The 16306-nt window shown below is 38.9% G+C and overlaps 1 protein-coding gene across 3 annotated transcripts in view; it reads right to left on the bottom strand.

Annotated features, from left to right (window-relative positions):
* UTRN (utrophin) overlaps window positions 1–16306 on the bottom strand; it is a 640548-nt gene that overhangs the window by 71696 nt on the left and 552546 nt on the right. For all 3 annotated transcript variants that reach the window (XM_060240558.1, XM_060240540.1, XM_060240548.1), the window contains 3 exons: window positions 15754–15955; window positions 2817–2902; window positions 1110–1267 (listed from right to left, as the gene is read on the bottom strand). In XM_060240558.1, the coding sequence (XP_060096541.1) occupies window positions 1110–1267; window positions 2817–2902; window positions 15754–15955 (446 nt within the window). The remainder of the gene's footprint in view (window positions 1–1109; window positions 1268–2816; window positions 2903–15753; window positions 15956–16306) is intronic.

The raw sequence follows: 16306 nt of genomic DNA, 5'->3' as shown, positions 1-16306 counted from the left end.
TAGATGGCATAACTGAAAAAAGCAAATGGCCTAACTAAACAAGAACAGATCTGTTGGGTCAAAGGGATTCCCAGAAGAGTCCACAAGGTTGACGTATGCTGGAACGGGTTCAGCTCTGTTGGCATGGGTTCAGCTCTGGTGGAAAAGGGCTATAAAGATAAAAACCAGCACTTTCAACTGAACCCAAAGCAATTTCGCAGCCAGTGAAGCTCTGTCTAAGGTTGCCAGTCCCCAGGTCTCAGCAGGGGGTTTCCCCATCCCCAAACAGCTACATTGCTGTATGACATCCCCAACACCATGATATCACTGTACCATGGACATTGCATAGTGATGCACTGCTTTTTTGGCAAACTCTATGGTTCTGAAGGTAAATACCACAGAATTCTGCCCCCAAATCAGTGTCATTTGTGATATCACCTGTGTGATGATGTCACTTTCAGGTGATGTCATCATGGTGGGAAATCCCCCCACAGTGACAGAGAGGGGACCTGGCAACCCTCAGAACAGAATCAGTACTAGCTTGATATACAGATTCACAGTGACGGGGAGGCTGTGCTAATTGAAACCTCTGGACTTCTTTAAAGGCTGCTTCACAAGGAGCATACTATAATATTTAAGCTTGCCGGTTACAGCAGCACAGATTAACTTCTATTACTTTTCACTAGATTATCACTAGTGAAGATGCAAAGATGTATTTTGCATGAGATAGAGAAGTAGATGCACAAGCTGGAACTCAATCTTTGCTCATGTGGAAGCTCCATGAAAATATTGAAGACCCTGTAGATGTAAGAAGCCCCGAAAGCCCAGTCTCAGAAATATCTTTTAAATTATAATCCTTCACATGACATTCCACAAAACAGTAATTATGCTTCTGTGCTACAACTACAAGCCGATTTATTTTTCTCCATCTTTCATAGAGTAATGCCTTTAACAATTATATGGATCACTGATTTACGTGAAACTATAGTTCTACATACCTATTTTTTCCCCTTTAAAAATTGTTGTGTTTCCAAATGCCTAACATGATTTGGGCCTGATAACAGAAAAGCCTGAATATCTCAAGGATGTATTTAAACCTTACAGAATGAAAGTGGGGCTAAATTTATTACCTGCTGAAAACAGCTGCGGACACTAGGTTCAATATTACTGCCTCCGAAAGCAGCTACTTCACCAAGCTGTCGTGGGATTTGGATAGCATCATGAAGCAATAAGCCAAGCTGCCTCTGGTCACACATTTCTGTAGGTCCTGCAATTTCCTTAAAGAGATCTGGAATACATGCAAGAAAGAAGTTTCTCTGTTTATCTTTGTATTAGCAATTTTAGAAGTAGCAATTCCATCCTGCACACAAGCAAAATGTTTCCTGCTTCAAAGTAATTATGACTGTGAAACTCTCATTAAAAATATTCAATTAAACTATTCTTAATAATGGTGTGATTTCACATCTACAATGTCATCAAGCTAACAGGCATTAAGAAACCAACATGGCTCAAAAATACTAGTAAAGCCTCTGAATAAATTCTTTTTACTCCATCTTGAATTATCTAGAATTTTCTAGCATTACACACCAAGTATTGAGAGTGAAAACAGATGCCAACTAGACCTATTTCAGATTGACATTCTGCAAATTAAGAAGCACAAGTGTTGGCTATTAAATCAGGAATTTCCTTAAATCAGGCTATTAAATCAGGAATTTCCATTGCACTGCACTGCATGTTTGATATTGATTAAAATTATTTATGTCCCATCTCTCAATTTAGGTGGTTCTGTCATCGAAAGTAAATCAGTATTAGCTATTTTATTGATCCATTAGCTATATTTGTAGTCCACCTTTCAATCATATTAGCTTCAGATGTGGTTTACAATAAAACAAAGTAAAGTCATCCAAATCTTATCAAAGACAGTTTTTTTTAAAAAAAAGAAAAATAAGATGCAGGGCTTAAAATAAACCAGTTTAAGTCTCCAGTATCAAAAAGCACTGAAACAGTAGCAGATGCTTCCAACAATGTGTGCTCTCTACTTGATCTGAAGCAAAGTACACACCAGAGGCTATACAGCCCATTTAACTGATTTGATGCAGTATAGTGTTCACAATAGGTCCTGAAAGGAATGACATTTACGGTGTAACCTGTCATAAGTCACAATGTAGAACACTCACAAAATAAGGAAAAGTCTGATAATCACCAAGCTTTTGATTTTAAAATAAAGTTTGTTTCACAATATAACATTTTGAAGACCCTTTGCTATATTTTGTGGCATATATAGCTGATGGAATCAATTTTTAACACAAAATTACATGTGATCTTTGTAATAACACCAACTTAAATTCTTGTCAAAGCATGAGTATTATAATGGCTTATTTGTTTCCAGGATGATAAGGATGTTATTCCTACTATGTACAGGAAAATGGTAAAATATATACTTTCACTTACAGAGCTGTGGTTCTAGACCATCACCACAAATTAAAGCAGTACAAGTAGTTTCCATGTGTGAATGGAAACAAATTACCCTTATGTTCACTGGCAATAAAAACAGTCTGAGGAAGTAAGTTCCGGGAGAGTAAATTCTCAGAAAATTCCCAACACAGAGCAGTGATAATAACGCTACATAGAACAATGAATGTTTCAAGCCTTTCTACACAAGCTAGGAAAAACTAGTTTTCTCATTCTCTGCCAGAAGGAGTACCTGAACCTACGTATGTTGCCACAATTAAATGGTTAATGAAATTTAATACAACTACTGTTGTTTTTTTACTAAATTATTGTTAAACTATACACATTCAAAGAAAAAGGGAAGCCCCCTTAACAGTTATACTCACATCTGTACTTCTCCTCTAAAAGGCCCTTAGAAAGAGACATCAAGCCAATCTTTAGGGACTGCACTCTGATTTTTCCAGTACGACCACTAAAATTTTAATAAAAATAATATTAACTATTTGGCAGATTATGGCATAGTTTAATTAAAACAACAAAAGAGTTAGTGAGTATATCTGATACACATTAGTGGCTTATCACATCAATAATTTTCCTTTGCACAGGTTCCTCGGTATATACACTAAATATGTCCATTCTCTACAAACCTTTAATATCAATTATTATGTATTACATATACATAGCATAGCATCACATCATGTTCTAATAATGAAATTCACAAAGTTGCACACAGCTGAGGACCACATTACACAGTATGACAGGGTCTCTGAAGATGTCCAGAGTAAACAGGTTGGTTTATATAGAGAAAGCAATCTTAGTTAAGGCATGTTGGTCCCAGAACTTCTCTTCCAACATCTTTTAGGGCAGATTTCCAAATTACCCTTATGTTCACTGGCAATAAAAGAAGTCTGAGGAAGTAAGTTCTGGGAGAATAAATTCTCAGAAAATTCCTCAAGTTTTACACATATGGCTCCAGATCACAGTCTAACAATGAGCAGCTAATTAAAATTAAAAGCTAATTGAGGTTTCCGGGTTTTGATAATGGCGGATTGAGCTGCTTCTCAGCCGAGGAGCAGACCAGAACCTCTGTTCTGGGCAGAGAAGGTGATCGCAACACCTGCTGCCTACTTCTTCCAGGCAGGGAGAAGGCCAAGATATGCATATCAAGTTCTGAGGGGATTTACTTTGGCTGACGAGGGACTCCAGTGGGGTTCCTTTTTGGCTTTGAAGAGTCCCCCGAGAAGGACTGCATTCAATCATCTACAGAGGATCCCTGAGGTCATTAAGTTGACTTAAATCCATCAAGATTCAAAGCTTCTTTGAGACTGATTAACATCTATTTTTGAAAAGAGCAGTGTGTAGAAGGATATCAGCATTGAAGGTAAAAGATCTATATCTATCACTCCGGGACTAATATAAGACTAATTTAAAATAAAAACAAAGATCTGGATTCAAATATACCATCTTAAATTAAGGAAGATAAACGAGGGGTAAAAATTGGGACTGGTAATATTGGAAGAATAATATTATAAAGGGAAAAACAAATATTGTTTTGAATACCTGTGGTCGGGAGCAGACAACCCCCTCCGAGAAGAAATGCTGACTTGGTGAATACAACACAGGAAATGTCATGGAAATAACACGAGACTTCTTAACCATTGAAAATGAGACTTCATGGCAAGAAAGGAAGGAAGGAGCCATTAAGAGAAGAAAAAATAACAAGCCTCCCAGCCCTCTCTAGGACCTCAAATCATAGAAAAGTACTAGCGGCCATTACAAAAAGGTCAAAATTTTAAAAAATTAATTAAAAGAAAATGGGACATTGAAAAATAGTGTAGCTGGCTGATATTGTTTTTAAAAGGTGAGATTTACTGGATTATATGTTTAGAATCAACTTTGGTGAAGTTTTGGAGAAAAAAGGAAAAAAAACTTTTAAAAAAAACAGAAAAGTCGCGGATGCCATTTTGAAGGATTTTTTAAAAAAAATTAAAATCTGGACTTAGGATCATCAGAGAATGGGGATTTGGGGCTTATATAAAAGGGCATGGTCCAATCTATAAGACTGAGTACTTGAAATTTGAATCTGAGAGGTCAACTTTAGAGCCTATTTAAGCAATGGGCAAACAGTGATGTCTGTGCAAAAACCAGCTACAAAGCAGATCCGAATGAGGGCTGGGTCACTTGAAGAGAAAAAATGGCCAAATGGCAAGATGCAATGGATGCTATGGAAGCAAGATTGGCAAAGATAATAAAGGAATCAAAGAAAGAAAGAAAGAAAGAAAGAAAGAAAGAAAGAAAGAAAGAAAGAAAGAAAGAAAGAAAGAAAGAAAGAAAGAAAGAAAGAAAGAAAGAAAGAAAGAAAGAAAGAACTAAAAAAAAAGACATTGAGTTCAGTGCGGAAGAAATTTAAAAAGAAATTTAAAAAGACACTGAAGATCTTAGAAAAGATTCTCAAGCAGCATTAAAGAAAGTTCAAGAGGTGAAAGATCAAGGTATAAGAATGGACACAGTGGATTCCACTATTCAAAAAATGCAGGAGAAGCATTACTACTAAATTGTAAATTAATGGAAAATCAGGTACGGTTAAGAAGGGTGCCTGAATCTACTGAGACTGACTTAAAGACATATATAATAAAAATTACTGCTGAATTTCTAGAAGAAGACCCAGATGAAACGAACCATTTCTATGACTACATTTACAAGGTATATTCGCAATACGCCAAAAGAAACAAGCTATCAAGAGATGTGGTGGAGAGATTTGTGACAAGAGATATGGTGGGAAAGATTCTGAGTAAACAATTTGAGAGCACACTGGAGGTGGATGGCAGTAGAGTAAGAATCATGAAAGAATTGCCAAGGAAAGTCATCAACGATAGGAGGCTCTATAAAAAGTTGACAGAAAAGTTGAGAGAAAAAGAAATGAGATACAGATGGGAACTCCCAGAGAGCTTAAGTTTTGAATTTAAAGGACGGAGATTTACCATCACAAACACTCAGGAAATGATAAAGTTTTTGGGGCAGCATAAGGACTTTGGGGGAACAGATCAAGAATAAATACCATTATGGATTAAAAAATAATATCTTGGAATGTAAATGGACTTAATTCACCACAAAAAAGAAGGGCAACCTTTCACTGGATTGGGAAACAAAAATGTAACATAATTTGCCTGCAAGAAGTACATATCAAACAAACGGATTATAAATTTTTATGAAACAAACAACTTGGCATGGAATTTTGCTCAATGGCCAAGAAAAAAAAAGAGGCATAGTTTTTTACATCAAACAAGAATTAGATGCAAAATTAATTTTTAAAGATGATAATAGTAGATATATTGCAGTGGAAGTGACATTGAACTACAAAAGAACTTTGTTGTTGGGAATATATGCCCCAAATGGAGCAAAATACTCTTTTTTTTAAAGATATCTTGCAACTAGACCAAGTGGTGCATGAGCAAATATGATAATGGGAGACTTTAATGGCACAGTTAAAAATATTCTGGACAGATCGGGAAAAAAAATAATGAAGGAAAATGACCAAAGTCATTCTTTGAATTGGTGAAACAAGAAAGTTTAGAAGATATTTGGAGGAAGTTAAACCCCAAAGAATGTGACTATACTTATTTTTCAGCAAAGCATAATTCTTTCTCTAAAATTGACATGATATGGACTACAAAAGATCTTGGACTATTAACGAAAAAAATAGGGCTACTTCCTAAAATAAGGGCAAATCACAATCCAATAATGTGGTCTGCAAAGTCAGGGAAAAGGACTCCAAGGTGGCGGATAAATGAAGACTTGCTATGAAAACAGGAGATAGTGGTGTCTCTGGAAAAGGAAACCAAATGCTTCTTCCAAATAAATGAAAATGAGGACACTCAATTTCAAATTGTGTGGGATGCCTATAAAGCAGTAATGAGGGGCATTTTAATTACATTGAACAATAAAGAGAAAAGAGCCAAAAATAAGCAAATGATGGATATTCAGAAAAAAATTGGAAAAAAGGAGAAGGAGCTTAAAAAGCTCCTGGGAAAAAGAAAATTATAAGAGAGATAACAATACTACAAAGCCAACTGAGACATTTACTGAATAAAGAAATGGAATGGAGTTTAAAAAGACTTCAACAGAAATCTTTTGAAGGAGCAAATAAACCTGGAAAATATCTTGCTTGGCAAATGAAAAAAAGAAGGGAGAATAAACTAATTAACAAAATTGTGTCGAAAGGAAAAGATGTTGATCATGAAAGAATTAAAAGGAAATTTTATAAATATTATGCCAAGCTATTTAAAAGTCAAAGCGTAGATAAGAAAGAAATTGATGTGTAACTACAGAAAATCAAGGTAAATTCCTTAACGGAAAATATGGAGGTGTTGAATAAACCAGTTGAGAAAGGAGAAATTGAGGAGGTGATTAATTCAATAAAAATAGGAAAAGCACCTGGTCCATATGGCTTTACAGCAAAATGTTATAAAGTCCTCACGCAGACGTTATTACCAAAACTTCAGAAATTGATAAACATTATAAGAATATCATTAGGGTTTGTAGAATCTTTTGGGCTCAATAATAAGAATAGATGGGAAAATTCTCAATACATGGAAAGAAGCAGTAATTTTTTTTTATTCCAATAGAAGACAGAGATGCTACAAACAAATGTGAAAAATTACAGACCAATTTTATTACTTAACAAAGACTACAAAATATATGCAAGAATTTTAGCAGAACAACTTAAACAGCATTTGAATAGTTTTATTAAAGAAGAGCAAGCAGAATTTCTGCCCAAGAGACAAATTAGAAACAATATTAGAACAGTTATAATAATTGAATACTATGAAAAACACCCTGAGAAAGAAGTAGCATTATTTTTTGCAGACGCTGAGAAAGCATTTGATAATGTGCATTGGGACTTTATATTTGCAGTGATGGAGAAACTGAGACTGGGAGATGACTTTATAAGAATGGTAAAAGCGATATATTTTGAACAATCAGCAAGGCTCTGTATTAATGCAGATTTAACGGAAAAAATGATAATAAATAAAGGAACTAGACAAGGTTGCCCTTTATCTCCATTGATATTTATAATGACTTTAGAGGTTTTCTTAATTCAACTCCAAGACAACAAAGAGATAGAGGGACTGAAAATGAAAGGTTTTTCTTATAAGTACAAAGCATTTGCAGATGATGTGATGTTTATAAATGAGAATCCCACTCATGTAACACCATTGTTGCTTCGTAAGATACAAGAATATGAACTGGCAAGTTTTTATATAAATAAAAAAAAATCGAAAATTATGTGTAAAAATATGTCAAAAGATAAACAGGAAGATCTGCAGAGGTTAACAGAGTGTGAAATTACCTCTAAAGTAAAATACTTAGGGGTGGAAATAACAATGAAAAATATTGATTTGTATAAAAATAATTATGAGAAACTTTGGCATAAGATCGATGGAGATATGATAAAATGGAATAAACGGAATCTGTCTATGTTGGGAAGAATTTCGGCAATTAAGATGAATGTCTTACCGAGAATTATGTTCCTGTTTCAAACAATTCCAATAGTAAAAGACAACGAACAATTTAATAAATGGCAAAGGAAACTTTCAGAATTCGTATGGGCCGGGAAAAAACCAATAATTAAAATGAAAATTTTGACAGATGCGAAAGAAAGGGGCGGATTTCAATTACCTAATTTAAAACTGTATCATTATGCAGTATGCCTGGGGTGGATTAAGGAATGGATGACATTACAAAACAGAAAGCTACAAGCATTAGAAGGTCATGGAAATATTTTTGGGTGGCATGCCTATATGTATTATGGGAAAAATAAGATGGATGGCTTCTTTCACATCACTATATCAGAAGTAATCTGGGGATTCCAGTGCTCCTGAAGAGGGGAAGGTATGACGGTGGGAGCAGACAAATTTATAAGGGAAGGGGGCAGAGACAAAACAGTGTTCGACCTTCCAGTCTGCGTCCCATCCTGACGGTGACAGGTAGTGGGACCAAGAGGAATAGCCCACCTCCGTCATTGGTGTTATGTAACGTCAGGTCCATAAATAATAAGACCTCGATCCTTAGGAAGTTCCTCCTTAAGCAGGATATGGACCTGGCTTGCGTGACCGAGACCTGGCTGCAAGATGGGGAGATGGTGGCGCTCTCCCAGATGACCCCCCCCGGGTTACTCGGTCTTTCACCAATCACGGACTAGTGGGCGGGGGGAGAGGTGGCGCTATTCATACGGGAGGATTACTCCTTCCGGGCTCTCCCGGCCCCGACGATCAATGGTATAGAATGTGCCGGTCTGGCGTGGGATGTGGGGGAGGGGTTGGCGATCTGGCTGGTGTACCGTCCGCCTAATGCACCAGCCAGCGCCTTACCATCCCTGATGGAGGTCGTGGCAGGCTGGGCGTTGGAATACCCAAGGCTTCTTGGTCCTGGGTGATTTCAATGTCCATGCCGATGACGCGGCCTCCAGTCAGGCGATGGGCCTAGTGTCTTCCATGGTGACACTGGGACTCTTCCAATTTGTTACCACTACCACTCATCAGGCAGGACACATGTTAGATTTGGTCTTTGTGGCTGGGGTTTTGGTGGACGGTATTACCACTGAGGCAGTGCCATGGTCGGACCATTTTGCCCTCAAGGCTTGTGTGAATGCGCCGCCCCAACCCTGTACGGGCGGCAAGCCTATTTTGGCTCACCCGCGGAGCCTGATGGACCCTGAGCGGTTCCAAATGGCTTTGCGGGATCCCTGCCCCCCTGGCAATTCCCTTGATGATCTGGTTGAGGTTTGGCATGGCCAGCTATCCAGGGCCATCAATGAGATCGCACCCTGGCGCCTTCTGCGCCCTCGCGTTAAGCGGTCTCCATGGTACACCCCAGAGTTGCGACAGCTGAAACAAGAACTCAGACGGCTAGAGGCAGTGGTGGCATGATGAAGCGACGAGAACATCTTATAGAACGTTTATGAGGTCTTATGAGATGGCAGTTAAAGCCGCAAAGAAGGACTACTTTGTGGCTAAGATTGCGTCTGCAAATTCGCGCCCGGCACAATTATTTAGGATAATTGGGAACCTTAGAACACTGCCTCAGGGCAGATCAAATCTGAGAGAATTAGAGATTGGCTGTGAGGCTTTTGCAAAAATTTTTGCAGACAAAATCACGTCGCTCTGCCATAACCTTCCTGCCACATTGGATACAGTGCAAGAACTCAAGGCTCCATGCCTGTCTTCTGGTTCAGTTTTCGATCACTTTGACATACGTAGCCTGGGGGAAGTTGACGGAATTCTCTACTGTATGCTCAACAACTTGTGATCTGGACCCATGCCCTCTTGGCTGATTAAATCTTGTCAAAGGGAACTTAGATGTCCTATATGGGACATCATAAATAGATCCCTCTCAGAGGGGCGTTTTCCAACACCTCTTAAAGAGGCTATGGTCCGCCCTCCCTTGAAAAAGCGTACAGCAGATCCGCCCGAATTGGCAAATTACCGACCCGTCTCCAATTTACCATTTTTGGGTAAAATTATTGCGAGGACAGTAGTGTTACAGTTGCAGGGCTTTCTGGATGACGCTTCCATCTTAGATCCTTGCCAGTCTGGCTTCCGCCCGGGTCATGAGACGGAGACAGTGTTGGTCGCTTTGGTAGATGACCTCCAGTGGCATCTGGACCAAGGCGGCTTGGCGGTGCTGATGTTGTTAGATCTGTCGGCCATGTTCGACATGGTCGACCATCGGTTACTGACCCACCGGCTTGCCGACATAGGGATCAGGGGGTTGGCCTTACAGTGGCTTTCCTCCTTCCTTGATGGATGGGGACAAAGGGTGGCAATTGGGGGAGAGCTGTCCCAGAGGCACTCACTAGATTGTGGGATGCCACAAGGAGCCGTCCTCTGTCCGATGTTATTTAACATCTATATGCACCCCCTTGCCCAGATTGCCCAGAGGTATGGGCTTGGGTGTCACCAATATGCGGATGACACCCAACTCTATCTGCTAATGGACGGTCAGCCTGACGGCGTCCCACAAAATCTGGACCTAGCTTTGCAAGTCGTGGCAAGTTGGCTCAGGCTGAGTAGGTTGAAGCTGAATCCAACGAAGACGGAGGTCCTTTGCTTGGGTCGTGGCACTCCAGGGAGAGAAATCCCCCTCCCAGTTTTTGATAGTGTGTCACTGAAAGCAGCACACAGAGTCAAGAGCTTGGAGGTTCTACTGAAGCCTTCGTTGTTAATGGAGGCCCAGATAGTGGCCACTGCCAAATCTGCGTTTTTTCATCTGAGACAGGCGAGGCAGTTGGCCCCCTTCCTGGAGCGTCATGACTTAGCAACAGTAATCCATGCAACGGTCACCTTGAGAATGGATTACTGTAATGCTTTCTACATGGGGCTGCCTTTGTGCCGAACCTGTAAGCTGCAGCTGGTGCAGAACACCGCGGCTAGGCTGTTATTAGGGCTCCCGAAGTGGGAGCACATACAGTCGGGGCTGCGTGAGCTGCACTGGCTGCCGGTTGTATATCGGGTTTGTTACAAAGTGCTGGTTATTACCTTTAAAGCCCAATATGGCCGAGGGCCTGTCTACCTTAGGGACCGTCTCTCCTCATATGAGCCCCAGAGAGTATTGAGGTCAGCAGGGAAAAACTGGTTGACAATCCCTGGGCTAAAGGAGGCCAAATTGAAGACCACAGGAGAACGAGGCTTTTTGTTGGTAGCTCCACAGTGGTGGAATCAAGTTCCGGATGAAGTGTGGGCCCTGCAGAGTCTTGATCAATTCCACAGGGCCTGTAAGACCACTCTTTTTAAGATGGCCTTCGCCTAAATATGGAGTTAAGTTAGATCTGCTGTCGATGTTTCCGCCACTAAATTTAGTGAAGGTTTGAGATGCAGCACCATAAGTCTTAATTTTAATGGTTTTATTAATGTATTATTTATTGAATATGAATGTTTTGTTTTATATTGCATATTGTTATATATTGATTTACATGTTGTGAGCCCCCCTGAGCCGACTCAAGAGACCAGACACATAAAGCCCAAGAGGCCAACCTAATTAGAGTTTGAAAAGTGAAGAATATAAGAACTGTGGACCCTGAGATACTTCAGTGAACCTCTGTATTGTAAAGCCTGAACTGTTTAGCAACTGTTATTCATCCAAGATACAAAATAGCCTATGTAAATACATCCCTTCACCCCAGCTGAAGACTGTGTGTAAATAAAAATCTGTGGTTAACCGTTAAGTTCTCTGGTGCCTGAGTATTTGGGAATCAGCAGCAAATCAGCAGAGGTCCCCTACGTACATAGTTATCCATCTATCTGAAAATAAAAGAGAAGCCTGAAGAGACTAGAAATCCTTATTATACCCACCCCCTTTTCTCAGTAGTCGTGAGGTAAAATCAGAAGGAAGAAACAAAGTCTGCAGGAGGGGCTGGGGTGCCATAAGTGGTGCAGGGCGGTCATAACATCTATGACCAACACCGGTTAGTAAGTTCGCAATCTTTTATTTCTTATCAACTGAAGAGTAGTTTACAGGTGAGGAAGCAAAGACAAACTCCAACTGCAACCCAGTTCCTTTCTTTTCCTCCAGTTTTCCTGAGCCAACCACTGGTGTCATTACTAGCCATTCAACTTTCTTCATCTTTGTTCTCCGTCCAGTCATAGATACCCTGTCACAAGCTTTCCTAGTAACAGACTCCTGTATCAGCCTGCAACCTCTCTTCCCCTGCCACAGCTTCCCTTATATCTTTTGCCTACCACCTCCTGTCTTTCTCTAACTGCTTCATCAGGGAACTCTGAACACTTTCCCCATCAGTGCCCTCAGAACACATTGTAGCTACCACCAATTCCTGTGGCAATGAATTCCAGACTAAAATGGATCCAAAAAATCAGTCTCTTAAAATAACCCCAGCAGCTAGGAAGCAACCATCCACTCTAGTACCTTGCCAAAGAATTAAAGACTGGAGACTGGCTTGATGTTCTCCAACACTGTAGGGCTTAGGGAGGTCCTCTCCCCCCACCCAAACAGATCTAATAACTGCCTCCTTGACCACGGGTGGCATAACTCCCGCTCTCACTGAAATATGTGCCACTCCCCTTACCAGCTCAGCCAGAAATATCTGTACTGCACCATTACTTTCTCTTTTGTCCTTTTCCACCTGCTGATCTCCCTGTATCACTCAGCAATCCACTTCCATTTCCCCCCCTGTTCATACCACAATACTGTCTCCTCTTTCTTCTGTACTATCACAATCTCTAAAGTCATCTTTTCTCCATGCACCTCTCAACTCTCATCCCACATTTCTCTGGATTCTTCTTTCATCACTGCCTTCATGTTCCTTAGTGGTATTACTCCCTTATTTTTCCTTGCTGAGGTCCTGCACCAAATATTTTCTCTCTTCTCAAAGCTTGCAAACTGACTGAAATAGGTGTGCTAGATGGAAAGGCTGGGTCACCACCACAGGCTATGAAAAACATATGTGAATTCTACCACAAGTTCACTTGAACAAGTGAGAAGTGGAACACTGACATAATAAAGCAGCCATTTCCCCACCATACTCCTATTTTGTATGGATATGTCTTTAAAGTCTCTGCAAATTTGACAAAGACCACCAAGTATGAACATATGAAATTGTCTCTTCGCTATCACAGGTCAATGGCTTTTATTAAATATGCAATATAAATAAACTATTTTAGGTTAATAATATATTTTAAGGATGTGGTTTTAGTAAAACAATCTGCTAGTGACATCTTCTAAATGAGTCTTCAAGCCTCCAATTGGCAGGAGTAGATATGTAAGAGTTTGCTGTTGTTCATAAAGGGTAGAATGCCCATAAATTATACTTTCAATACTGACTAAAGATGTTTGGAATAAACACCAGATGGGTTTATATTTAAAGCAGGTTTATGTTTAAAATTCAAATATTGATCTATTACATAACCCCCAAGTCCCTGGGGGGGGGGGGGGGAGTTTAAAGTTAAATAGCCATCTCTTGTCTTCATTGACCTAATATGAGGAATAAATGATCCTTGATGTGCTAGAAATACAAAGTACAATAGTTTTTGCTGTCAATTGTTTTTGTTGTATGCCCTACAAAGGCCATAAACATCAGTAAGCATGCCTTACTAAACACAATTCTTCAGTTTCTGAACTAATTAAATTTCAGAATAATGGTATATAAGGAATGGGTGAAATTTGCAGGCAAGTTAATTATTCCTAACATTATATACATGACAATATAAACAACAGACATAGCAAAAGAGACCATCTCAGGCCCTTTTCAAAACTGTCAAGACAACATTTGGAGCCAAAATGATGGTGGTCCAGAATCAAGCAGGTTATGATGTAAAACATACATTAAAATGCTATCTTGTGTACAGTACTTTGGAATTATAGATGTGTTGAATATGGCTTGCACAGAAATAGAAACTCCAGGGATTGCGTACTAGGCAAGAACTGATTGGGAACTGGCGACAGCTGAGATGGACTATCTTTACTGCTTGGTGGCAAATCTAAGGAAGAAGCAAGAAAACACTGGTAGCCATTATATGTTTGGTTGGATACTTCAGGCTGATTTTCTGAACGAGACTAGCTAATGTGAATTTTTACTGTTTACTGTTGTATAAATATTGAGAATATGGTCCAATCTAGATAAGCATAAGCGTGAACTTACAATATTCATATAATATTGGTTATTTTGACTCTATTTTGAACTTATTGAAACACTCTATGGCCTTTCTATTTTTAATGATATATCGACATGCAGAATGTACTATTTTCTTTTTATCTATGTATTGTCTACCTTTGTCCCATTTCTATTCCCATTTCCCCTTCTTTTTATGGAAACTCAATAAAGCTTTAAAATCAGGAATTACAGATATGCCTAAAACTTAAACCTAAAACCCACAATTCCAGCATAGAAATGATAACATAGAGAAGTTTGTCAATTAACATTTTCATTTTTTTCTTTAAGTAATTTTTTTCCTTCTTTGTGAAGTTTCAAATATGAAGATTTCAGCAGCACTATTATCTGGTCATTTAAAATGGTATAAACTTTGATGAAGCTTAATTATGACAATAAGAATCACTCTCTGTCCAAGAAACGTATGTGGAAATAGCATTAACCTATAGTAGATTTTTAAGCTGCAAAAACATGTTTAGTTTTTCTTCAAATTTGTGAATGAGTGGAATTCATAAAAAATAACTACCATTAAAGCAGGACTCAGATTCAGTGGGAGCTCACAGGAGCACAGCTCCTGAACATTTCTGAGAGTTCCACCTCCTTGTCCATTGAATAGTATGTGCAGCTGCATAACAATCCCTGGATGAGCTCCGCCACCTATTTTTTTTACAAAATAACCCCTGCATGAAAGTACTTCCTTTTAAAACTGAATTGTTTAAATTCAAGTTGTTTCATTGTAAAGTAATAGTTGCTGACACGTTTATCTAATTTATATTCTGCTTTAACTGAACTATGAATTTATATATTATATGTAGTGAGCTTATCTCACTGAAGTCTACAATTGATTGATTTCTATTACTTCTACTACTACTTCTACTACAGAGGTAAATAACTGAGATGACCTTAGCTCTAGCCATATCAAATGAGAACTGTGCACTGCAATTATCTTGATACAGTTAGCAACTTTTTAACATGTTAGTTGATGCATTATACAAGCAACATTTGATTGCATTACCTTACCTTTTCATCCCCACCCCCCAAACATGGCATACAAGTAGTTGGAAGAGTTAATATAAGGTAATGGGTGTCTTAGAATTGCAATATGTACATTATAGCTCAGATTCAGCAGAACCATAGAGTTGAAAGGGACCTCCAGGGTCATCTAGTCCAACCCGCTGCATAATGCAAGAAACTCACAAATACCTTTCCCCTGTATGATTCTATCCTGTAAAAAGGACCAAAGCTCTTATAACTATGCTGATTTTCCTTCGAGTGCAGACTTTGTTACATCTCTCTTTAAAGGCCCCAGTCCTTAGAAGGATGCGCAAGGTGTGGGTGGGAGCTCTAGGGACTACAGTGAAAATGGAGAGAGCGAGAGCCATGAACTCATTCCCATTAAGCATTTGTTGGATCCAGCAATTTTTTTTTCTTAAGGGGAAAAATCAAGAACTCTTCAGTTAGAGATTTTCATTCCATAGAAATGCACAATACAGAGCTCAGTGTATATGGAAGTGTTCTAGTTTTGACCATAAAATAGACTCAGCTGTGCTTAGCTCTCATCCTCTTTTCATATATATCAACAGAAACACATTGTTGTGTACACAGACTCATTCTACAAGCCCATGAATGTTGTCTGTTTCATGCTGGCACCCTGTACTTACGTATCATAAACATTCAGCAGCCAATTGAGACACATATCAACACAGAGTGGAACGTTCACCAGTTCTTTGTGCTTTTCTTCCATTCCACTGTAAATTGTAGTGAGACAGCTAACCACATCCTGGACACTGAGGAGCTGGTCATTTTGGTACAACTTGTGCTGTATGAAAGCTTCATTTGTTGCATTTAAGTCCAACAGGTCCACTAGCAAAGGAATAAAACAGAGAAAATACAAATAAATGGCATTTCACTCTGGCAAGGTTTTGTATTTGAACCTAACTCCAAAATATGGCTCAAAAAATCTTTAAAATGTCCCAAGGAAAAAAGAGGGTTACCCCTGAAACTTGCAGAAAAATATTCAATTTAAAAATGGATAAAATAAAACATTTTCCAAAAATAGAACAATTTTCAAATAAAGAGATCTCTTATGATTAACTCACTATATAGCAGCTATTTTGGATTGCTGCCTTATGCAATTTCAGAGACCTGTGGTTGCCTAAATAATATAAAATGGTTGATTCAGAGGTGAGTAGGGGCTGAAACTATGTCTGAAAA

This window comes from Heteronotia binoei, chromosome 1 (assembly GCF_032191835.1).
Source record: "Heteronotia binoei isolate CCM8104 ecotype False Entrance Well chromosome 1, APGP_CSIRO_Hbin_v1, whole genome shotgun sequence".
Taxonomy (NCBI): domain Eukaryota; kingdom Metazoa; phylum Chordata; class Lepidosauria; order Squamata; family Gekkonidae; genus Heteronotia; species Heteronotia binoei.
This window is presented reverse-complemented; position numbering and strand designations above follow the sequence as displayed.